Source organism: Orycteropus afer, unplaced genomic scaffold, assembly GCF_000298275.1.
Source record: "Orycteropus afer afer isolate SDZICR_OR568_19922 unplaced genomic scaffold, OryAfe1.0 scaffold00037, whole genome shotgun sequence".
NCBI lineage: Eukaryota > Metazoa > Chordata > Mammalia > Tubulidentata > Orycteropodidae > Orycteropus > Orycteropus afer.
The window spans coordinates 10511546-10535933 of record NW_006921624.1 but is presented as its reverse complement, the minus strand read 5'-3'; the positions used below and the strand labels follow the sequence as shown (position 1 = coordinate 10535933).

The 24388-nt window shown below is 40.5% G+C and overlaps 1 protein-coding gene across 1 annotated transcript in view; it reads left to right on the top strand.

Annotated features, from left to right (window-relative positions):
- Positions 1-24388, top strand: part of PAPPA (pappalysin 1) — a 298174-nt gene that overhangs the window by 93152 nt on the left and 180634 nt on the right. Inside the window, exon 7 of the mRNA XM_007936757.2 lies at positions 7288-7786. Within this exon, the coding sequence (XP_007934948.2) occupies positions 7288-7786 (499 nt within the window). The remainder of the gene's footprint in view (positions 1-7287; positions 7787-24388) is intronic.

The following is a 24388-nucleotide window of genomic DNA, read 5'->3' as shown; positions in this document are numbered from 1 at the left end:
GTCTCAATATAAAGAAAACAAAAATCCTCACAACTGGAAAGTATTCAACTAGGGGGGACAAAAAAACTTGGCATTATGCTTTTATAAGTACCTTTGTGTCAACAGCTACAGTTTATATCCACATAAATATATAATTGATATCTATATAGATCTTTATAAATTTAGATCTGCATTAAGTATGTATACATATATACATGCTAATGATAAGGAGCTCTGGTAGCATAGTGGCTAAGGCACTTGACTACTAACCAGAAGGCTAGTGGTTCAAACCTACCAGCCACTCCTCAGAAGAAAGGGTGGGAAATCTAGTTCTGTAGTGATACTGCCTCAGAAGCCCAAGGAGGGGTCGCTATAAGTCAGGTCTGACTCAACAGCACATAACAACAACAATGTACTAATGATGGTAACTTGGTCTTTGATTTTCTCTTATTTTTCTTTCTTTCCCTTTCCTTTTTCTTTCCTTCCATCCTCTCCACCTTCTTTCCTCCTTCCCTCTCCCCCTTCCATTCTTCCTCCCCTATCCCTTTTCTCCTCTCTCCCTCCCTTTTCTACCTCCCTCCCTCCCTCCCACTAATCCTCCCTCTTTGACTCCATTCCTTTCTTACTCTCTTTCTTTCTCTATCTCAGCCCCTGTTGCTGCACAGCCCCACACATACAGTCAATCTTCTAGCCATGTCTGTTTTTGATCCTCAGAAACTGACTTGTCCTCATCTCCCCTGATGCTTCCTTTGTCCAAGCCATTTTTAATGAATGGATGGATGGATAATATCTGTGTCTTTAAATAAAAGTTTTTCTAAAAGACATATTTTATATCACTTGCTTTCCTAATGTCCTTTAGTAGTTCCCTATTACATTCAGTGAAAAGTTGAGTTTCCTTCATATGACATTCAGGACTCTTTATATTCTGCTTAGCTTTTCAGCTTCTCACTTACTGCTTCTTAACACATTCACTCTCACCTCCAGATCTTTGCACAATCTCTTCTCTTTTCTTGAAATGCCTCCATCTCCCAATATTTTCCTCAATTTTGCCTTACTTTTTAGAACAGAGCTAATGTGTTTGGAGGCATCGGTTAAAGATTTTATCCTATTTGATTTTCATAGCAATCTTGCAAGCTCAGTATCCTTATAATCAGGGACACAACTGAGAAATAGGGTAGCTGATAGTTTAACCTACCTACCATTTCTTCAAAGCCTGGCACACTGACTGGGCCAACAATATCACCTGATACCGTACCTCTGCTATGGAATTGCTTCACCATCTGAGTCTCAGTTTTCTCTTCTGTAAAATGAGACTTTTGTTTAGGAAAAAAAAAAAGAGGTTCATAAGACCTGTGTCATAGACTTACTGGCAGGATGAAAAGAGCTGAGGCATGTTACACATAGAGGATGGTGAAGCTTGATATTATTAAAAAGATTACTGCTTGTTGAGGGGTTGAACTGGATGACTCTTGGGGCTTTTTTGTGTTTAAGAGTTTGTCTCTGATAACCAGAAAAGCACAAACTTGCTAAGGTTTCTGCGCCTATTGACTCACTTGAACATACTGGCCTGACTATGCTTCCTGTCCTTTGGAACATATTTGGTCCCTCTGCTGATTAACAAGAAACCAGGGAGGAAGAATAAGCCAAACAGATTTGTCATCTCTGCTCTCCAGTGGCTTCCTGCTACTAAAAGTTGGTTTCTCCAAGAAAGGGAGAAAGAGAGCTCCATCCCCTGCCAATTTCAGGAGAAAGCCTATGGAGGGGTGGAATGTTCACCTGGCACCTACCATCAGGCAGCAAGCCTTGTCATGACGTCAAGTGCAGAACTGATCAGTCCAATCTCACCATCCCAGATGCCATTCATGGTCATAAAATTATCCATCCTACTTGGGATCCCATCCAAATTAATGTATGATCACAAGAATGAAGGGAGAACAAGCTGACATGAAGGAGCTGAGGAGTTCTGTGTGCCAGGCAGTTTCTGATTTCTTCCTTAAAGGAAAACCCAGCAAGGTTCAGGGCACTGTCACTCAACCACCATAGATAGAGTCTGCATTTGTCCTGAAGCCAATGGCCTTCATAGATGAAGGCCCAAGAATCCTTAGTGGAGGCAGACATTTACTTTGAAATGCTTGCATGCCATGTAACTTAACCACTTTACTTTTATATATGAGAAGAAAAGCCATGTGACCACAGACACAGAGTTAGTTAGGAGAATAACATGATATGGATAATTATACCTGATTCTGGAAAATGCTACGTCATTGTCATCACTACCAATACCACAAACACTATAGCATCACCTGATTTGGGGACCTTCCCAATATTTTGTATTCATTCCCATCCATTTACTTAGTACAATTGATTTGTTCTGTGGAATCTGGAGCTAAATGCTGCTGGGCTAAATTCAGAGGGGTCATGTGAAAAAGCTCTGGAACAGAATTCAAGACCTTAGCTCTTGTCCCAGCTCTGGCATATAAGTAAGACACTCTTCCTACTCTGGCTTCCTTACCTGTCCAATGGGGATAGCTGCATCTGCTTCACCTACCAGCAGAGGTGTACATAGAACAAAATGAGGTAAGAGATGTCAATGTGCTTGGGAGAGGTGGAGTGATAATGAGCCCACAACAGAGCAAGTGGTTAAAAAAAAAAAAATCTCTCATCAAGCCTGGGCCCTGATATCTGCTCCCTCAACCCTCTCTGCTTTTCCTGTCATACATGCACCATGATCTGCTGCACTTTCTCTCCTAATTGTCTGGCTTCCTTACTAGATTGTAAGCTTTAGATCAGGGAACATCCCTTGAAGGTGTGTGGCTGTGTCTCCAGCAACAAGCATGGTTCTGGATAGCATTGAAAGTAGAACTACTCTGAGCAGAATTAGTATGTAGGGTTAACATCATTAGGTGTGATATTAGTAAAAGTAGTAATAGAGCATGAAAAGTAATATTTACATGTTGTTGTTGTTGTTATGTGCCGTCCAGTCGGCCCCAACTCATAGCAACCCCTCCTTGGGTTTCCACCAGCCTTCTGGTTAGCAGTCAAGTGCCTTAGGCATTAAGATACCAGAGCTCCTATTTACATAGCAATGGGCAAAATAAAATACTTATGGTAACAAAGAAGTCATCGAAACTGAATTCATGGCAGTAGAAGCATCAGATATGGTGACATCCTATCAAGGTAAAAGAGAAATAATATCAGGAGTAAAAGAGAAGGCAAGTGCAAGGACTGCTTCTTCTAATTATTCTGCCTACAGAGAAGTATGCAATATTCTCCAAAGCAAACTCTGATGTTTCCTTTGAGGGATAAAAAAAGGTCCCGGATCTCATTGGAGGGTTCCTTCTGTGGTTCATTAGGATTCTGTCTGGTAAGGTTGGATATGTTCATTCATTCACACACTTGGCCTTGCTGAGCTCTACACTGACAGGCTTAAAGATGTGGAGAAGATATGAGATTACCTCAAAGAGCTTATCATCTAACGAGAAAACCCTCTGTGTCGAATAACATAAGTATAGCATGGGATGATACTGACCGTTGGTAACCTTAGGCAGTGACTTGCCCTCTCTTGACTTTAATTCCACCTCTTATTGTCTCTGTGACCTTTGACAAGTTACTTCACTTGTTTCATTTTCCCCCTTTATAAAATGGGAAAGGTAATAGACCCTCCTCATAGACATTTTGCAAGAATCAAATGCCTTGACATATAAATAACCCTTGGCAAAGTATATGACACATGGTAGGAATTCTTTCTCCATGACACTTGTTTTCAGTTCTTCAAGTTGAAATGAATCTCTTTCTATCCTAGTACCGGTAGGACTTCCTATGCACCCCATTTGAAGCACTATGGCTTGATAGAAATGACATGGGTTCTAGGACCAGATCAACCTAAATATGAATGGCTACTTCCTCCATTTCACTGATTGACATTGAGCAAGTGACTTTCTGCTCAGACTCTTAGTTCCCTGATCTCTAAAATGCAAATCATGATACCTGTCTGTCTGGTGGGGATGAAATGTCATGGAGTAAATATAGCACCTACCACAGTTCCTGGAGGGGGAGCTCTGGTAGCATAGTGGCTAAGACACTTGCCTGCTAACCAGACAGCTGGCAGTTCAAACCCACCAGCCACTCCTCGGAAGGAAGGTTGGGCAATCCTACTTCCGTAGTGATACTACCTCGGAAACCCAAGGAGGGGTCGCTATGAGTCGGGGGTTTGACTCGACGGCACATAACAACAACAACAACAACAGTTCCTGGATCTTAGTGGAAGCTCATAAATAGTTACTGCATTTTTTGATGATAGTATCTGCTGTGTATGCCTCATCATCTCTCATGTATCACAATGACCATGAGGTTAGGAACTAGATAAGGTATATTTGTATTCTTTTCAGCCCTTATCTTAACAGTTCGGACTTAGTAGGTGTTTTGTTGTTGTTTCTTTGTTTTAAAAATAAGCATAATAGAAGAAATCTCTCCAAGTTCATAGCTGTAATGTTAATCTTTAAATCAGTCCATTGGTTAAATAAATTCCATTCCATGTGAAATAAATTATGGAATAACTACGCAAAATAATGAGCTCTGGTAGTGTAGTGCCTAAGGCATTTGACTGCTAACCAGAAGGCTGGCTGTTCAAACCCAACAGCCACTCCTTGGAAGGAAGGTTGGGCAATCTACTTCTGTAGTGATACCACCTTGGAAATCCAAGGAGGGTTCATTGTGAGTTGGGTCCAACTCGATGGCAGGGAGTTTAGTTTTTTGGGTTTTGTTTTACACAAAGTAAAAAGAGTACATTGAAATAAAAACTGGAAAGAAGTAAGAGAAAATAGGCAACAATTCCTTTTCATTTGTAGGATAATGTGATTTTTTTTCCCCCATCTGATTTACATTTCTCTTACTTTCCAAATTTTCTACAATCAGCACAAATTACTTTGATAAAGAAAAATTAAAACGTTATTAATATTAATATTAAATTATTAATAATAAATTAATAATTAAAGCATTATTAATATTGATATTAAAACTCAGAACAAAATAATATGGGGCCTGATAGTGACTATTCTAGATGTTATAGCACAGTGATGTGTCATAGTATATGGCAGTGCTGCCCAACAGAACTTTCTGTAATGTTGAAAATTTTCTGTATTTGCGCTATGCAATCTATTTGCTTCATGTGGCTATTGAGCTCTTGAAATGAAGCTAGTGTGACTGAAGAACTGAAATTTTAAATTTCATTCCATTTTATTTAATTTTAATTTTAATAGTCATATGTGACTACTGGCTACTGTATTGGACAGCACAGGTTTAAAGCAATATAGTGGATCCAAACCCAAGCAGTCATGATGGAGACGCACATGTGATATAGCCAAATAAAGTAGAAATTCAAATTCTAGTTCAGATTTTGGCGCTGTCACTTCTTAGCTGGTGACATTGGGCAAGTTATTTAACCAGCCTTATTCATTCAGCAATAACGTTCAACCAATATGTAATGCAGACTTTCCATGGAGCAGGCATTAGATTAAGTGTAATGTATATGGATTGAGTGAAACCGAGCTATAAAAAAATAGAAACAAAAATGACAACTATCTTAAAGGATTTTGATGACAATCAGATGAGCTAAACAATAGCTAGAGAATGTGCTTCATATACTGCAAAATGCTGCCTTCAATAAAAGTTTATTATATAAATAATAACATGTGTGCCCACAACAACCCACAACTTCAAGAGAGTCAGGAACTCAGTGGTTGGAGAGTAGATAAGAACAAAAGTGTCAATCTAGGTGACGAGGTGTATTTGTGCTTTACACCAAACTAAGAGTCACTTCTAACCAGTGATTACTGTGAATTAATGAGTAAACTGAGCCAAAGATGGGTGGAGGGAATTTTGGAGTTACCTACACTGCTTCTTGTTGTGGCTCATTATATCTAAAAAGTCTTCATGCACTTCCTTTGTTCCTCTTTTCTTTTTCTTTTTTTCCTCACTTCTCTTCTTCATCACCACTTTGTGTCTTCCCTCTTCCTAGGCAGAGGCAAGAAGGAAGGAGGCATTTATAGCCTGCACTGAGACAGCTTTCCCACCTCCAGTGGCTTTCTAGTTTTCATATTGTGGTGCTTCTTGGTAAGCTGTAAATTGCCATCAAGCCTTTTCAGACAATGATTGCTTTTTCCCTTTTGCTTTAGAAATATTCAGCACCCCAGCCCCCATTGGCCAAGGATGCTGTAGAAAAAACAAAGTGGCTAATAGAACAACTTGAGGTCCTTCATTCTACTTTTGGCAGATGGTCTGTCTCTCTCACTGGACTCCTTTAAATAAATTAAAGCCAATCATTACATTGAGTCCTGATTACTTTTCTCAACAGTGCAAAAGAGCTCTCTGAGGGTCTAGGACTAGTGATCTCAGCAGAGAAAAATTCAGAAGTCACTGCAGGCTGAGATCAGTGAGGATGAGACATCCTCTCCCTGGGGAAAGACTAGAAGAATCCCTCCTTTTCTCTCCCTACTCCCTACAGAGCCCTCCCCTTCCTGAGTCAGACTGGACAGAGCACAGAGCAGCTTCGTGGTATGGGATGACCTCATGTAGGGAAGAGGAGGAGGAGAGATAAGATGGCTCCAAGACGGCCTTCCAGCTCTGTCGTTCATGGTTCTAGACAGTTTCCTCCCAGAATCTTCAATCCAAGGGCCAGATGATATCCATGTTCACCTCCTCTTTGCGGGAGGTTTTCTTGCTCCTCTGACGTTTCAAGTTGGTTGTACCAAAGAAAATATCATGTGGATTCTAGTTTATTTTATGGCCTCTGCAGCCAATATGGCAAATAAAGTGCGAGTTTAGAATGAGACAGAACTAGGCTCCAATGCTGATCTTTATGCTTCAGTCTTTGTCATCTTGGATGATTTACTCCATATGGGTAGTAAGCCTTGGTCTCCTCGCCTGGGAAATGAGTCCTTGAAAGAGTTACACAAATTGATCAGACTTAGTGTGTTCCACAGCAAATGGGTGTCCCTTCCTTCTTTCCATGCTAGGTAGCAAAGGCTCCAAGGGAGAGTTGTGAAAGGAAAGTTTTACTCAAGAGTAAGCCTCAGACTTGAATGTACTTCTGACCAAATGTCTGGTAATTTATCCTAAATCTGAGTTGCAGAGACGGAGACAAGCTAGATCTCCACATACAGCCGATTCACCAAGACACCAAGAATATTCTCTTTTTCCCCTTTACCTGAGTTTTAGTTAGGCCAATCTCTCTTGAGATCTGTAGGAAACTCTGAGGATCAGACTAAAGGTCTATCCTCAGGAACTCATTCCCTCATCTGTTCTCCACAGGTCACCCAGATGTTGAACAACCTTGTAAGTCCAGTGTCCGCACCTGGAGCCCAAATTCAGCTGTCAACCCACACACCGTCCCTCCAGCCTGCCCTGAGCCACAAGGCTGCTACCTCGAACTGGAATTCCGCTACCCCTTGGTCCCTGAGTCTCTGACCATCTGGGTGACCTTTGTCTCCACTGATTGGGACTCTAGTGGGGCTGTCAATGATATCAAACTGTTGACTGTCAGTGGGAAGAACATCTCCCTGGGCCCTCAGAATGTCTTCTGTGATGTCCCACTGACCATCAGACTCCTGGATGTGGGTGAGGAGGTGTATGGGATCCAGATCTACACACTGGACGAGCACCTGGAGATCGATGCCGCCATGCTGACCTCCATTGCTGACAGCCCACTTTGCCTTGAGTGTAAGCCCCTGCAGTATAAGGTGTTCCGGGACCCACCTCTCAAGGTGGACGTAGCCTCCACCCTACACCTCAATAGAAGATTCATGGACATGTAAGTGCACTCTCTGGATAGGGAGATGATTAAGTGGGTGGGCTGTGGAGATATGTGAGGAGTTTCAGAGGGGTCTGGACTAGAAGGAGAAAGGCCATCGCAGCCAGATTCACTTCTGGTGATTCATCACCTAGCATTAGGTGTAGAATTGTAACAAGGCAGAGGTGATATGGTGGGAAGAGCACTGGACAAGAAGCCAAGAGGCTCATACTTTGGTGACAGCTCTGATATATGACTCTAAGGCTCACTGACCTCTCTGAAACTTAGTTTCCCCAAAGTAAGATGAATGAGGTTGAATGAGATTAGCCACGAGAAAGTCATTTATTACTAATGAAAGTGAAAGAAGTGAATTTTGCTAATGATATCTTTTTGATATTAAATTGAAGAAGATTCATGCATTCTGATTGCTTTTTCAGTGGATGAGAAGGGTGTGAAGGTATAGTGGGTTGGCTGGGAATTGGGCACACTCCAGGTCACATGAGAATTTTGCTGAAAGCTGAACATCACCAGTCAAGGTTTTTGTTTTGTTTTGTTTTGTTTTCTGTGATGAAAGAGAAGTTCAGACCCATTTGATCCTCAAGGGCTCTTGAAGTTCTAGGTCTTTCTTAATTATTCTTTCTTTCTTTCTCTTTTGTTTATGAGCAGTCACAGGATACTGTTATAGCTTTTATGTGAGATAGCACTTATCTCTTTATATTAGTTTTTTAAGCCACCTCTCTCTCACTCCTTCCCTCCAATGTCCCCAGGACTTTCTTTCATGTGATTTAAAAAAAAAAAAAAAAAAAGGCACATTGGAATGAATTGGAAAGAACAACTCAGGAGTCAGATGCCTGGTTTCTAGTCCCAGCCACTCCATCTACTAATGTTTGATAAGTAGTCAATCTCTTTGAGCCTCGATTTTTTCTTCCTATGATGAAAATGCTAAAGTCAATGGTCTCCATGGGCCTTTTGTAGCTCTTTATCTAGTTTGAAGACAATGTAAAACACAATCTCTACTCTGTCTACTTGAAAATATTTACTAAGCCAATCATTAGTAGAAACCAAGTTCTGGAGGAAACTTTCAATCTTTTTAAGAGACAGAACCACTTTCAAACACTTTACCAGCACTTCCTTTTACATGCCAGCAATTAATGTGCACATCACAAGGAAACCCTTGCCCATTCATTGACTCAGAGATGAAGAACATCTGTTTAAGAACTCAAAGGGAGCACTTGGTTTGTGTTTGAGAATGTACTTAGAAGTTAAAGGATTATCTTGCCTTGATATATTCCATAACTCTGTCTCTCTCATCTCTTCAGTTGTCTAGAGTGGTAAAGTTCTATAAATAAGTATCTGCTTAAAATTTCTTCATAAAACAATAGAGGAAAGAAATAATAGGCATCCCAAAACCTCAGTTTAAACACAGCTTTCTTTTTTTTTTTTTTGCCTAGAGTTTTGAGCCTGTGAGAGCTGACAGGGGTTGATAAGTGTGGAATGGTGGAAATTAAACTGAAGAAGTAACAGCTCTGTGATCCTAGGCAAGTCACTTACTCTTTCTGATTTTCAGTGCCTCAAATCTATGAGGAAGTTGCACTGGGTTAGTGGTTCTCAAAGTTGGCTGCACACTGCACACACTAGGAGCATTTTAAAAATGCATCTCATCTGTCTCATCAGCATCCTCCCCCTTTCCATTGATTGAATTGGTGAGGAAAGGGCCTAACAGGACTTTCAAAATATCCCTAGGTGATTATAATGTGCAACTCAAGAACCAACGGGTTCTCAAATGTGTCCCCTAACCAGCAGCATCAGCAGCACCTGGGAAAATGTTAGAATTGCAAGTTCTCAGACCCCAAACCACCTACTGATTCAGAAACTTTTGGTGCAGGTCCTCTCTAAGTGATTCTGAAACTGGTTCAAGTTTAATGGCCATGGCTCTATGTGATCTCCTGAGAAAAGCAGGAGTCTCCACAGTCTATTTCATGAGTACAGTAACACATTCAATTTACAAATATGTGTTGAGAGCATTATCTATGCCAGAGTGTACTGAGAGCTGGGAATTACAGAGATAGCTCATACAAGGTCTGTTTCCTAAGATACTCATACCTTAGTGCTGAGGACCTTAGCCACTTGGTAAAGATGCCAAGGTTCTGTGCTAATTTGCTTCCAGACAACCACTATTCAGATTTAAACTCTTATACACCATTAATCTTTTATTCATTCACCAGATATTTCTTAGGCCCCACTGTGTGCCAAACAAAGAGCTTTGGTGGAAGAGTGGTTAAAGTGCTCAGCTGCTAACCGTAAGGTTAGCTATTTGAACCCACCAGCCACCCCATGGGAGAAAGCTGTGGCAGTTTGCTTCCGTAACGATTTACAACCTTGGAAACCCTATGGGGCAGTTCTGCTCTGTCGCATAGGGACACTTTGAGTCAAAAGTGGCTCAATGACAACAGGTTTGGTTTTGATTTTGGTGTGTTCGAAACAGGTCCCTGAGCAGCACAAACAGTTTATACTTGGCTATTACTGAAAGGTTGGCAGTTCAAACCCACAACACAGTGCCATGGAAGAAAGAGCTGGTGATCTTCTCCTGTAAAGATTACAGCCCAGAAACTCTATGGAGCAGCTCTGCTCGGTAACATACAAGGTTGCCATGAGTCAGAATTGGCTTGATGGCAACAGGTCATGTGCCAACCACAATGGATAGAATACTCATGGGTCAACCCTCCTCTCTGTATCTCTTGAGTCCCAAGGAGTTTATTGGCGAGCTGGACTGGGCTAGGCATCCTGACATGAATGTTCTCTGAGACTCTGAAAAAAGCAAAATACAGCATTCCAAGTCAAGCTACCATTTCAACTCCTTTATCTCTTGGTAATTTGAGTTCTGAACCCCACCACAAATACCTCTTTGTGTGTGTGTGCATGCATGTGTGTGTATGTGTGTGTGTGTGTGTCTGCCTTGCTGCTTTCACATTTTTTCCATATCAAATAAATTGGCTCTTATACAAGTTCTATATAAAGACTGTTTTGGAGAAAAAGAGGAGAGAGGGGAAAAATGCTCTTTTTCTTCCCTGACTCAACCCATTGCACGATTCCCTTTGACCTTTGTCTTCATTTTTTTCTCTTAACAAAAATATTTATTCTTTCTGTTATCTACACTGGAGATGGTTTCCCAAGGTATGACATTGATGAAGAGGGAGGCTTCTGTGCTTTCCCCATGGCAGCTTCTAGTAGACTGATTACTTTTGGTCAGGACAAGGGAGAAATGTAGAACGTCTCCCTTCAGCAGAAAACCCCTCCAGTGCATAAGAATGGGCACTATCAGAGGGAAAGTGGTCCAGCCCCAACTCTGCTATTAGCTTAGATATTAAGACATTTTGCATCATCAATTTGGGCCTCAGTTTTTCCATCTGTAAAATGATGAGAGAATATTAAGCTTTCCTCTGTGGATAGCTGTTTTTCTTAGGTAACAGTCGCTCCTTCCTTTTTGTTGTTGTAAAAGGAATTCAGCAGAATTTGTCTTTAAGAATCTGGATACAGCAAGATGTGTGGTTTGTGGATAATAATAACCACTTACTGAGTATTTACTCTGCTTTAAGTGCCTTACAAACACTGGAAAAAAAAAAAAAAAACACTACCCTGGAATCAATTCTGACTCACAGGACCCTATAGGATAGAGTAGAATTGCCCCAAGGCTATAAATCTTTACAGAAGCAAACTGCCTCATCTTTCTGCCAAGTAGCAATTGGTGGGCTCAAACTGCTGACCTGTCAGTTAGCAGGTGAGCTTATATTTAATTCTCATAACAACATTATGAGACTTGTGAGGAAGCTAAAGCTCGGAGAAGTGATTTTCCCAATCTTATATGGCTAGTAATGGCAGAATCAGGTTTAAAACTCAGGTCTAATTCTAAATTCTACTTCTCTAATCACTGCACCACACTATCATTGATTGCAGTAATCCACCGCCACCAGCAGTTGCCATTGAGTCAATTTCTGGTTCATGGAGACCCCATGTGTGTTAGAGTAGAACTATACTCCATAGGGTTTTCAATGGCTGGTTGGTTTTCTTCAGAAGTAAATCACCAGGTCCTTCTTCTGAGGCTCCTCTGGGTATTCTCAAACCTGTAACGGTTTGGTTAGTAGCTGAGAGTATTAATTATTTGTATTACTCAGGAACTCCCACTGCAGTAATACCAAGACATAATTTTTTTTTTTTTTATTAGGATTTGGGTGAAGATTTACAGAGTAAATTCACTTTTCATACAGCAGTTCACATATACTTTGTCTCATGTCATTGGCCAAAATTTACAATGCAGCAGCTCCCCTCCCACTTCCTCCCCATAGTTACCTCCTCCCAGTGTCCATCCCTTCATACTCTTCGAGAGGCCCATTGCAAAGACATAATTTTTGAACTGAGAAATGTATCCAATCTGACCGAAGTTCTAGATACAGCAAGTAGAAGACACAGGATTATAACTCAAGGGCTACTGACGCATAATCAGCTCCTGTGACATACTCTATGGTACAGCAACACAAGTTCTTTATACCTGTGGCTAAGAAGAAAGATCCTGGAATCTTCTGTCTCCCAACTTGGCTGTTAAGTGCTTTTGCACTGAGCACCATACTTCCTGGGACTAAATTGTATCTTCACGTTTCTCTGAGTGGCATGGACTCTGGATAAAACTGCAAAATCTTAGCATTTTCATAGAGAAAGTGTGGCATAAAGCAAACTAGGAACGCTGAACAATGAGAGCTCACTTTCATGATTCCACCTGTCCTTCCATCCATCCATTAATCTATGCGGTAGATATTTACTGAGTATCTATCAGATGCCATGCATGGTGTGAGGATATTGTGATGCTGTCATGAATGAGACAGGCTTGGAGTCTACCTCATGGTGCTCATACTCTATAGGAAGAGAGATAGATAAGCAGTGTCACTGCAGTATAATAGTGCTGTGATGGAAAAAGCAGAGACACAGTGTCAGAGGCTTCTAACCCAAACTTGGAAAAATTGAGGTCTAAACTTAGGACAAGAATATAAACTCCCCAAGGACTAGAATTTTGGCCTGTTTGTTCGCTGCTGCATTCCAAGCACCTAGAGCGATTCTGAACATAATGTAAGTACTCAATAAATATTTTTGAAGGGACCCTAAGATGAAGGATGGGAAGGAGTTTAGCAGGTGAAGAGAATGGGGAAGCTACAATTTGTTAAGCACCTACTATGTGTTAAGAACATGTTAAGGACTTTACAAAGATAATCTTATTTGATCTTATCTTCACACCAACCCTGTGAGATAGATGGTCTTCTCCCCAAATTACCAGTAAGGACCTGAAAATTAGATAAGGGATGTGAATTGCAGAGATTTACACAGCTTTTAAGGATAGAGCTGGAGTTTCTACATAGATCTATCAACCCCAAAACCTGGGTTCTTATTTATTCTCTGATTGAGCAAATATGTTTGTGTTGCCTACTTTGTGCAATTCTCTTGTTAAGATCATCAGTTTAGAGCTAAAACATTCTTAGAAGTCATCTCCCAACTGGATTATTTTTGTATCCCAATTCATTAATCCATTGATTCTTCTCTCACATTGAGACCTGTTAAGCTGCCAACATAGTCCCTACCTATTTTACCTCATCCCTTTGGCATTCTCAATGTAATTCTTGGGGGAAATGAATGAACATAAGGAAAAAATATATCTGTATGATCTGAGTGGAAATTCTTATGGTTCTGATTCCAATATTTATACGTCAGATCTCGAATCTCTTCTGTTGGACTCCAAATACTCAGCACCTCCATCAATCAGCTCAAAAACTAAAGTTCATTCATCATTTCACTCACTCAACAAATATTTGTTGATTCCTACCATAAGCCCAACTCTTTTTCTTGGCTCCAGGGATGCAATAGTGGACAGAGCAGAAATAGGCCTTGCACTCATTGATTCTTACAACATAGTTGGGGAATACAAACAAGAATAATCGTAACATAACATGAGCAAACAATTGCATAATATCCCAGTTGAGTAGTATTTAATAATTTTAGATAGGTGGTCAGAGAAGGCCTTTCTGATGAGGTGACATTTGAATAGAGACCAGAAATGGTCCCTACTGACCCATAATGAAGGCCAGCTGAGCTGCCATCATTGGGAGCCCAGCCTATTTGAAACATGGGTGTCTTAGCATGTGATCTTTGGACCTTGATAATTGTTGGTTTTATTATATTTAACCGTGCTTGTGGTCTTTATTCTCACCTGGTTCAGATACTTGAATATAAAACCTATCATGTTCATATGGTACATAAACAGCATAGAGGTTCCACGAATGTTTGCATTGTACTTCAGGACAGATCTTGAAACATCCTTTGTGATGATGAATGCCACGCCATTCCTCTTTAAACTGTCGTTCCCGGCATAGTAGATCATATGGTTGTCTGATTCAAAATGGCCAAAAACAGTCCATTTCAGCTCACTAAAACCAGCCACTCCTCGGAAGGAAGGTTGGGCAATCCTACTTCAGTAGTGATACTGCCTCGGAAACCCAAGGAGGGGTCGCTATGAGTCGGGGCTGACTCGACGGCACATAACAACAACAACAACAACAATGCCTAGGATATCAATCTTTATGCATTCCATTTCATTATTGACAACTTCCAATTTTCCTAGATTCATATTTTGTACATTCCATGCTCTGAATTATTAATGCATGTTTGCCACTGTTTCTCCAATTTGAGTGGTGCCATGTCTGCAGATGGAGGTCTCGAAAGCTTTACCTCATCCATATATGAGTAAGGCTGATTTTACTCTGATAATGCAGCTCTTGCCCAGTCCTACTTTGAGAGCTTTCTAAGCTAAGTGACTCATCTTCCTCCTCTATATTGGACAATGTTTCTGGACTATTCATAAAGTTGTGCAGTAATGTATCAGACAGTGTTTCTCTCCTATTCATAAGGTTTTCCCTGGCCAATTCTTTGAGAAGTAGATGTCCTCCTCCTTCTTCCTAGTCTGTCTCAGTCTGCAAGCCGGGCTGATACCTGTGCACCATGTGTGCCCCACTGCGTTTGAAACACCAGTGGCACAGCCTCAAGGCTCACAGCAACACGTCACCACAGTAGGACAAACCGACAGACAAGTTTGTCTCCCTTAGCTGTTGGACCCCTGCAACCACCCTTACCTGGGTCCCTGCAGCTGACTCCTCTATCTATTCTGGTCCCCTTTCCCTTTTCTGTCCTCTCCCTGCCTTCCTGCCTCACTGCTTGTGGGGCATGGCCTGGGTTCCCTCTCCTTACCTGGGTCCCTGTGGCTGACTTCTCAATCTGTTCCAGTCCCCTTTGCCTTTTTCGGTCACTTTAAATATCCAAAATGGTCGCTGCTTGTAGACTTTCAAAATGGCTGCATCCTCTGTCACTTTAAATATCCAAAATGGCTGCCACGTGTAAATAATCAAAATGGCTGCACCCTCAGAACAGCAGAAAGTCCACAGCTCAGGTTGTCTTCCTCCTTGCTGTTTCCCTTCCTAGTCATAAGCCACCAAAGCAATTGTCCCTGCAGCCCTTGGTGACTGGGACTGATCTTTAGGTTAATTTTCAGGTCCCAATACCACTTGGAAATAGTCAGGCTATTGGTCTTGTCAGAGTAGCTGACAGTCTGCAGCTCCAACCATCTCTGTACTCACTGTTTTCATTCAGGTTTTTCCACTAGTTGGTGCCTAATCCACTTCTTTATAGTTCCTTTCAAAGCTCAGGGTTCTAGGATTGTCATCTGTATCTCTGTCAATTGATTTTTCTTTTCTTTGTTGAAGAGAGTCTGTGTCACTTGTCTGTCTATTCATCCATCTTACCGGATGCTGAGCTTTATCCCTGGGGAAGTGCCACCTTTCTGATTTTGTATGGTTGGTTGTTGTAAGGAGTGTGTGCCTCCTTTGTATTATTTTTCACCTTACAGGCCTGTCTGTTGTTTGGCTAAAGGTTGAGTCACAGGGGTGAGTTCAGTTCTAGGCTTGAAGGGTGTCAAAGGGACATAGTCAAGAGGGTTCAATCAGTCTTCATCAGACAAGTAAGCCTGGTCTTTTTATGATTTTGAGTTTTGTTCCACATTTTTCTCCCACTTTATTCACAACTCCTATTGTGATCACTTTTAGAGCATCAGCAATGGTAGCTGGGCACCATGTAGTTCTTTGATCAGAGAACAAGTTCATGGAGGCTGAAGTTGCTGCGCTTCACTAGTCCTCTGGACTAATTGTTTCCACACATCTTTGATGTTCCTCACTTTTCTTTGCTCCAGATGGGAGAGAACAATAGTTGCACCTTAGATGACCACTCACAAGCTTTTAAGACCCCAGTCCCTACTCACCAAAGTATGATGTAGAACATTTTCTTTGTGGAATACATTATGCCAATTGACCTAGTGTGTCTCCTCAGACTATGGCCTGAACCTCAGGCCCTGTGACTCATTCCCTCAAGGTGTTTGGTTATGGCTAAGAGGTTTTTATAACTTTGCCCCTTGTATGCTCTGCTATATTCATGAATATATTTGCAGCACATATAAATACATATGTAGAATTATCCTCTGTCAAACCTATATGTATTCATGGGTGTAGTCCCAATCACCTTCCCATCCCTGTTTAGCTTATGTATCTGCTTATAGATTATTGTTATTACTATTATTGCAGAATTGTGTATGTAATAGTACCTTTACTATTGTAATAGTACAAAGGAATACCTTTGTTCCTTTGAACTCTCATACTCCTCCCAATGCCTTCCAGTGCCTTGATCATTTTGTACTGACCTCCCCCTTATTGTATATTGCCTTTCCCTTCACCCAAGTTTATACATGTCTACCCTCTAGTTCTATACTTGGTTCTTACATGTGTTCATTTGCTAATTCATTCACAATCCAAATAATGAAAAATGAATTCAATCATGTTCAATAATATTTTTTTTTTTTTGCTATTCAAGAAATATTTATTAGGTGTCTATCCTGTGCTAGAACTTGTAATACAACCATGACTAATGTAGACATGATCCCTAGCTTCATGGACCCTCTCTTAGTTATCTAATGTTGCTGTAACAGAAATACCACAAGTGAATAGCTTTAACAAACAGAACTTTATTCTCTCACAGTTTAGTAGGAGGCTAGATGTCCAAATTCAGAGTACTGACTCTATGGGAAGTGTCTCTCTCTGTCAGCTTTGGAGGAAGGTCCTTGTCTTATTTCAACATCTGTGAGCCCAGTATTTCTTGAAGATCTACATGAGTCTTGGCATCAATCATTCACTGGGTCTAGGAGGTTCTCTTGGGAGCTCTGGTAGCATAGTGCCTAAGGCACTTGACTGCTAACCAGAAGGCTGGCGGTTCAAACCCACCAGCCACTTCTCGAAAGGAAGATGGGGCAATCTACTTCCATAGTGATACTGCCTCAGAAATCCAAGGAGGTGTCTCTAGGAGTCAGATCCGACTCAACGGCACATAACAACAACAGGAGGTTCTCAGCACAGGGACCCCAGGCCCAAAGGACATGCTCCTTTCTCAGCTCTTCTTTCTTGGTAGTAATCAGGTCCCTCTCTCTCTGCTCCCTTCTCTCCACTTTTATCTCTTATAACATAGAAGGTGATACAGGCCACACCCCAGGGAAATTCCCTTTTCATTGGATCAGGGCTATGACCTAAGTAAGGGTGTTACATACCACCCTAATCCCCTTACAGCTGATTGGCCAAACACATCAAATCACATCCTGGGGAATGATTATATCACTACAGAACTGTCAAATGACATCATTACATAATTACCAAACACTGAAAATCATGGCCCAGGTAGGTTGACACATGCTTTTTTCAGAACACAATTCAATCCATGATAAACCCATAGTATGAAGGAGGAAACAGACAAAGAAGCAGAAAGTGCATTGTTGGGAGGATAACACAGGTCTATGAGATAATATAGCAAAGACATTTAACTAAGCTTGAGATGCTTAAGGAAGACTTCCTGGAGGAAGTGACAGCTAAGGTGCGACATGAAGGATGTATAAGAGTTGATGAACTGAAGAGATTTACCACAATGCTGATCCTTGAAACCAAGTGGATGTTCAGTAAATATTTAATAAATGAATGAATAAATTCTATGAATGCATGAACCAATATACCATATTCTAATCACTAATCAAATGTAGAGATGTGAAGGGAAAATGTAGTAATTTGGGAAATCTATCCACTTTGGCAATTAGATCTACTTCATTGTAGATCTAAGAGCCGAAGTGAATAGATATATTGTAGGATAGTATTCCATAGCTTGAATCTGCTACAGATTATTTAATACACTTTCAATGATGAACATTTAACTTTTTTCTCATATTCTTCTCATATTATAAATGAATGCCAGAAGCTTCCTTTTGGGCATAAGTGAGCATTTCCCTAGGGTTGACACTAAGACATGGAATTGGTAGGTTGTAAGTTATGTGCTTTTCATTTTAATAGATATAACTATATGACATTCTGAGATAATAAACTGGTTCACACTTCACCATCAGTAGGGTAGGACCTGCTGTTCTGCATCTTCACTGTTTGATGCAGTGAAAATGTTTTATCTTTGCCCATCTGATGGCTAAAACATGACTTCTCATTGCTGTTCTCAATGTCCTTTTTTTTTTTTTTTTTTTTTTTGAGTAGCAGCTGTTTACATTTCTTCTTCTGTGACTTACCTTTTAATATCCTTAAGTTTTATCTTATTTATCTTATTTGGGAGCTCTGGTAGCATCGTGGCTAAGGCACTTGACTGCTAACCAGAAGGCTGGCGGTTCAAACCCACTAGCCACTTCTCAGGAGGAAGATGGGGCAATCTACTTCCGTAGTGATACTGCCATAGAAACCCAAGGAGGGGTCGCTATGAGTCAGGTCCAACTCGATGGCACATAACAACAACAACAACAAGTTTTATCTAGTCTTCAGTCTTTCCATACCTTCGTTTCCCATCTGTTAAATTAAGATTTTAAAGTCAGTCCTTCTACATATCCCAGTGTTATTGAAATCTAAAGTGAAACAAGGAGGCAAGAGGGAACTAGCATTTATAAAGACAATACTCTGAGTCATCATTTACACCCTGAAATATTTGTCTGTTAATTTAGTATGTACTTTGTGCCAGGAACTACATTCTCGGGATACAATGGTGAACACAAATTTCTGTTCTTAGAAAAGCCTAAATGTATTAAGAAATATATCTTGATTGCATGTTTGGTCAATTTCAGACTACAGAAGTTGGTAAAAATCTTCAATTTCCTCATCTTTGACTTTAGTGGTTGGTGCATAAATTTGAATAATAGTAGTATTAATTGTCTTCCTTGTAGGTGTATGGATATTATGCTATCACTGACAGCACTGCACTTCAGGATAGATCTAGAAACATTCTTTATGATGATGAATGCCAAGCCATTCCTCTTCAATTTGTCATATGATAAATTGAAGCATAGCAGATCATATGATTGTCTGACTCAAAATGGTCAAAACTAGTCCATTTCAGCTCACTAATGCCCAGGATATTGATCTTTATGTATTCTGTTTTGTTTTTTAACAACTTCCAATTTTTGTACATTCATACTTCGTACAATTCCACATTCCAATTATTAATGGGTGTTTGAAGTGATTTCTTCCCATTTTGTGTCATGCCCCATCAGGAAATGGAGATCCCCAAAGCTTTACTCTGTCCATGTCTTTAAGGTCAACTGTACTTTGAGGAGGCAGCTCCTCCCCAGTAGTATTTTGATTGCCTTCCGTCTTGAGGTCTCATCTTCTGGCACTATATCCGACAGTGTTTCAGAGCTATTCATAACGTTTTCCAGTAATATATCAGAAAGTGTTTCACTGCTGTTCATAAGGTTTTCACCAGCCAATTCCTTGAGAAGTGGATGGCCCCTTCCTTCTTCCCAGGCTGTCTTAGTCTGGAAGCTCTACTGAAACCTGTCTACCACAGGTGACCCTGCTGGTATTTGACATACCGGTGGCATAGCCTCCAGCCTCACAGCAACATGCAACCCACCACAGTACAACAAACTGACAGATGAATTAGAAACAAAGAAGAATCACATGGCATTCATCATCACAAAGAATGTTTCAAGATCTATCCTAAAATACAGTGCTGTCAGTCATAGGATAATATCCATATGCCTACAAGGAAAGCCATTTATTACTACTACTATTCAAATTTACCCACCAATCACAAAAGCCAAAGATGAAGAAATTGGAGATTTTTACCAAATTTCACAGTCTGAAATTGACCAAATATGCAGTCAAGATGTGTTGATTATTGCTGGTGATTAGAATGCAAAAGTTGGAAACAAAGAAGAATCAACTGTAATCAGAAAATATGGTCTTGGTGACAGAAATGATGCTGGAGGTAGCATGATAGAATTTTTCAAGATGAATGACTTATTCATTGCTAATACCTTTTTTTTAACAACATAAATGGTGGCTATGTACATGGATTTTGCCAGATTGAATACACAGGACATTGACTACATCTGTGGAAGTAAGCAATGGAGAAGCTCAATATATTCAGCCAAAACAAGGCTAGGATCTGACTGTGGAAGAGATCACCAACTGCTCATATGCAAGTTCAAGTTGAAGCTGAAGACAATTAAAACAACTCAATGAGAGATAAAATATGACCTTAATTATATCCCACCTGAATTTAGAGACCATCAAAAGAATAGTTTTGATTAGCTGAATACCCATGACCAAAAACTAGATGAATTTTGGGATGACATCAGGAACATCATACATGAAAAAAGCAAAAGGTCATTAAAGAGACAGGAAAGGAAGAAAAGACAAAAATGGATTCTGAAGAGACTCTGAATTTGCCCTTGAGTGAAGAGTAGCTAAAGCAAATGGAAGAAATGAAAAGATAAAAGAGCTAAACAGAAGATTTCAAAGAGCAGCTCGAGAAGACAAAGTCAATTATTATAATGAAATGTCCAAAGACCTTGAGTTGGAAAACCAAAAGGAAAGAACATGCTGGCATTTCTCAGACTGAAAGAACTGAAGAAAAAATTCAAGCCTCGAGTTGCAATATTGAAAGTTTCTGTAGGCAAAATATTGAACGATGCAGGAAACATCAAAAGAAGATGAAAGGAATACACAGAGTCACTGTACCAAAAAGAATTGATCAATGTTCACCCATTTCAGGAAGTGGCATATAATCAAGAACCGATAGTATGGAAGGAAGAAGTCAAAGCTGCACTGAAAAAATTGGCAAAAATACAAGGCTCCAGGAATTGATAGAATACTCATTGAGATGTTTCAACAAAGAATGCTGCACTAAAGGCACTTACTTGTCAATGCCAAGAAATTTGGAAGATAGCTACCTGGCCAACTAACTAGAAGAGATCCATATTTGTACCTATTCCAAAGAAAGATGATCCCACAGAATGTGGAAATTATTGAACATCATTAATATCACACATAAGTGAAATTTTGCTGAAGATAATTCAAAAATGGCTACAGCAGTATATTGACAGGGAACTTCCAGAAAAGCAAGCTGGATTCAGAAGAGGACATGGGATGAGAGATATCATTGCTGATGTCAGATGAATCTTGGCTGAACACAAAGAATGTCAGAAAGATGTTTTCTTGTGTTTAATTGACTATGCAAAAGCATTCAACTGTGTGGATCATAACAAATTATGGATAATATTGAGAAGAACGGGAATTCAAAAGCACTTAATTGTGCTCATGAGGAATCTCTACGTAGACCAGGAGTCTGTTGTTCCAACAGAACAAGGGGATACTTTATTGTTTAAAATTGGGAAGGATATGCATCAGGGTTGTATCCTTTCAACATACTTATTCAATCTGTATGCTAAGCAAACAATCCAAGAAGCTGTATTATATGAAGAAGAATGCAGCATCAGGGTTGAAGGAAAACTCATTAACAACCTGTAATATGCAGATAATACAACCTTGCTGGCTGAAAGTGAAAAGGACTTGAAGCACTTATTCATGAAGAGTAAGATGAAAGCCTTCAGTATGGATTATACCTCAACATAAAGAAAATGAAAATCCTCACAACTGGACCAATAAGCAGCCTCACAATAAATGGGGAAAAGATTGAAATTGTCAAAAATTTTATAATACTTGGATCCATAATCAACACCAATGGAAACAGCAGTCAAGACATCAGACGTCATATTGCACTGGGCAGATCTGCTGCAAAAGACCTCTTTAAAGCACTGAAGAGCGAAGATGTCTCTTTGAAGACTAAGGTGCACCCAACTGAAGCCATAGTATTTTCAGTAGCCTCATATGCATGTGAAAGCTGGACAATGAATAAGGAGGACTAAAGAAGAGTGGATGCTTTTGAGTTGTAGTGTTGACAAGGAATACTGAAAGTACCATGGGGTGCCAGAAGAACTAACAAATCCGTCCTGGAAGAAGTGCAGCCAGAATTCTCCTAGGAAGCAAGAATGGCCAGACTTCATCTCACCTGCTTTGGACATGTTGTCAGAAGAGACCATTCCCTGGAGAAGGATATCATGCTTGGTAAAGTGGAGGGTCAGCAAAAAAGGGGAAGACCCTCAACAAAATGGATTGACACACTGACTATAAAGATGGACTTAGGTACGTGGGAGAAAGAGGGGCAGCTTATGCGCAGGGGGACAGCTCAGGGGATGGGGTGCATGGAGGGATGGACACAGGGAACAGGAAGCTATTGGGAGGTGGTAGAAGGGGAGATGTTGCATTTGGTGAATTATGGTTGGCGTCATGAGACAGGGTGTGTGTGAACTGCTGTACGGAGGGTGTATTTACTCTGTAAATTTTCACCCAAATCACAATAAAAAGAGAAAAAAAAAGATGGGCTTAGGTATAGGAATAATGGTGAGGCTGGTACACAACTGGGCACTGTTTCGTTCTTTTGTGCATATGGTTACTATGAGTCAGAGCCAACTCGATGGCACCTAACAACAAACGTATTAAATTGTGTCAGCCAGTCTCACATATGCTAGTACTGGTAACAGTACCATTGGTATGAAAAATAACTACCATGTAGAGTATATCTCATATATGACACTTAAGTCTTACAAGTCTGTGGTTGAGATATAGGTATTAGTGTGACAAATTTTTAGGTGAGGAAGTGGAGACTCGAAAAGTAAAGCCACTCATTTAAGGTATCACAGTTAATAGATGCTAAAGCCAAGTTTACTATCTCCTTGCCTGGCTACAGAGGGTGTGCTTGGCAAACTATGGAACATATCATTGCTGTGATTACTGGCAAAGGAGAATGCAATGTCTTGATGGTTGGAAAAAGTGGATATTGAAACTAGTGTTTCTTGTTTCTAAGAAACAACAGAATAAACACAGAAAAGAGAAGAGAGCAGATATTTTCATTTGTTTTTTGAATGTTTTAGCAGATGAGGAGGAGGAGGCTTAAGGAAGTGAAGAGGCTGTCAGATGAGCATGGTTTCCAATAACCTGTTGCTGAATCCATGACCCAGACTGTAGCCCTTCCTGAGCAAAGCCTTCTCCCACATCTGCTCAGCGTGCTCTTGCCTTCATTCTGACATCCTACCTACCAAGACAGATGAGCATCAAGAGTAAGAGCTATTTCACCAAGCTTAGAACAAATACTGTTCCTAGACCAGGCCAGCAGGACACATGGTCTGTGCAGTCTCACTCTATTTTTGGAAGTTGGGCATCATCCATCTATGACTCCTTCTCATCAGTCTTAGACCAAGTACCTCTCAGGATGAAATATGGGCTCCAGGGATAGTAGAGTGAGCAAAAGAGCTTGGCAAAATCAACAGATACCCAAGCTCAGCAGCAGTCATAGAAGTGTTGCCTGTCTCCAAGTTACGTCATGATTGTGAAAAGAGCAAGAGCCCCTGTTTGGAGCTAACACCACCAGAATCACTTATCTAAATTTCTCTGGATCCACCTGATGCATAATATGGTTGTTGTTGTCAAGTTGATTCTGACTCATAGTGACCCTATGTACAACAGAGTGAACATTGCTTGGTCCTGCACCATCCTCATAATTGATGCTAAATTTGAGCCTGTTGCAGCCACTGTGTCAGTCTATCTCACTGAGGGTCTTCATTTTTGTCACTGACCCCCTACTTCATCAAGCATGATGTCCTTCTCCAAGGACTGGTCCTTCTTCATAAGAAGTCCAAAGTACATGGGACAGAATCTCACCATTCTCACTTCTAAGGGGTACTCTGCCTGTACTTCTTCCAAGACAGATTTGTTTCTTCTGACAGGTATGTTTGATATTCTTTGCCAACACCATAATTCCAAGACATCAATTCTTCTTCAGTCTTCCTTATTCATTGTCCAGTTGTCACATGCATATAAGGCACTATTGGGCTTTAAAACAGTAGGCCAATACAACTCTCTTTTACAGATGGTAAAACTGAGACCACAGAATTTCAATGATGGACCCAAATCTTCATTAATAAATTTACTTATTTATTAATTTATTCATTACTTTATTCATTCTGTTAGGTATGCCAACAGGGAGACAAACTTGTCTGTCGGTTTGTCCTACCATGGTGACTTGTTGATGTGAGTTCTGAAACTGAGCCACTGGTGTTTCAAACCCAGCGGGATGCACATGGTGCACAGGTATCAGCCCAGCTTACAGACC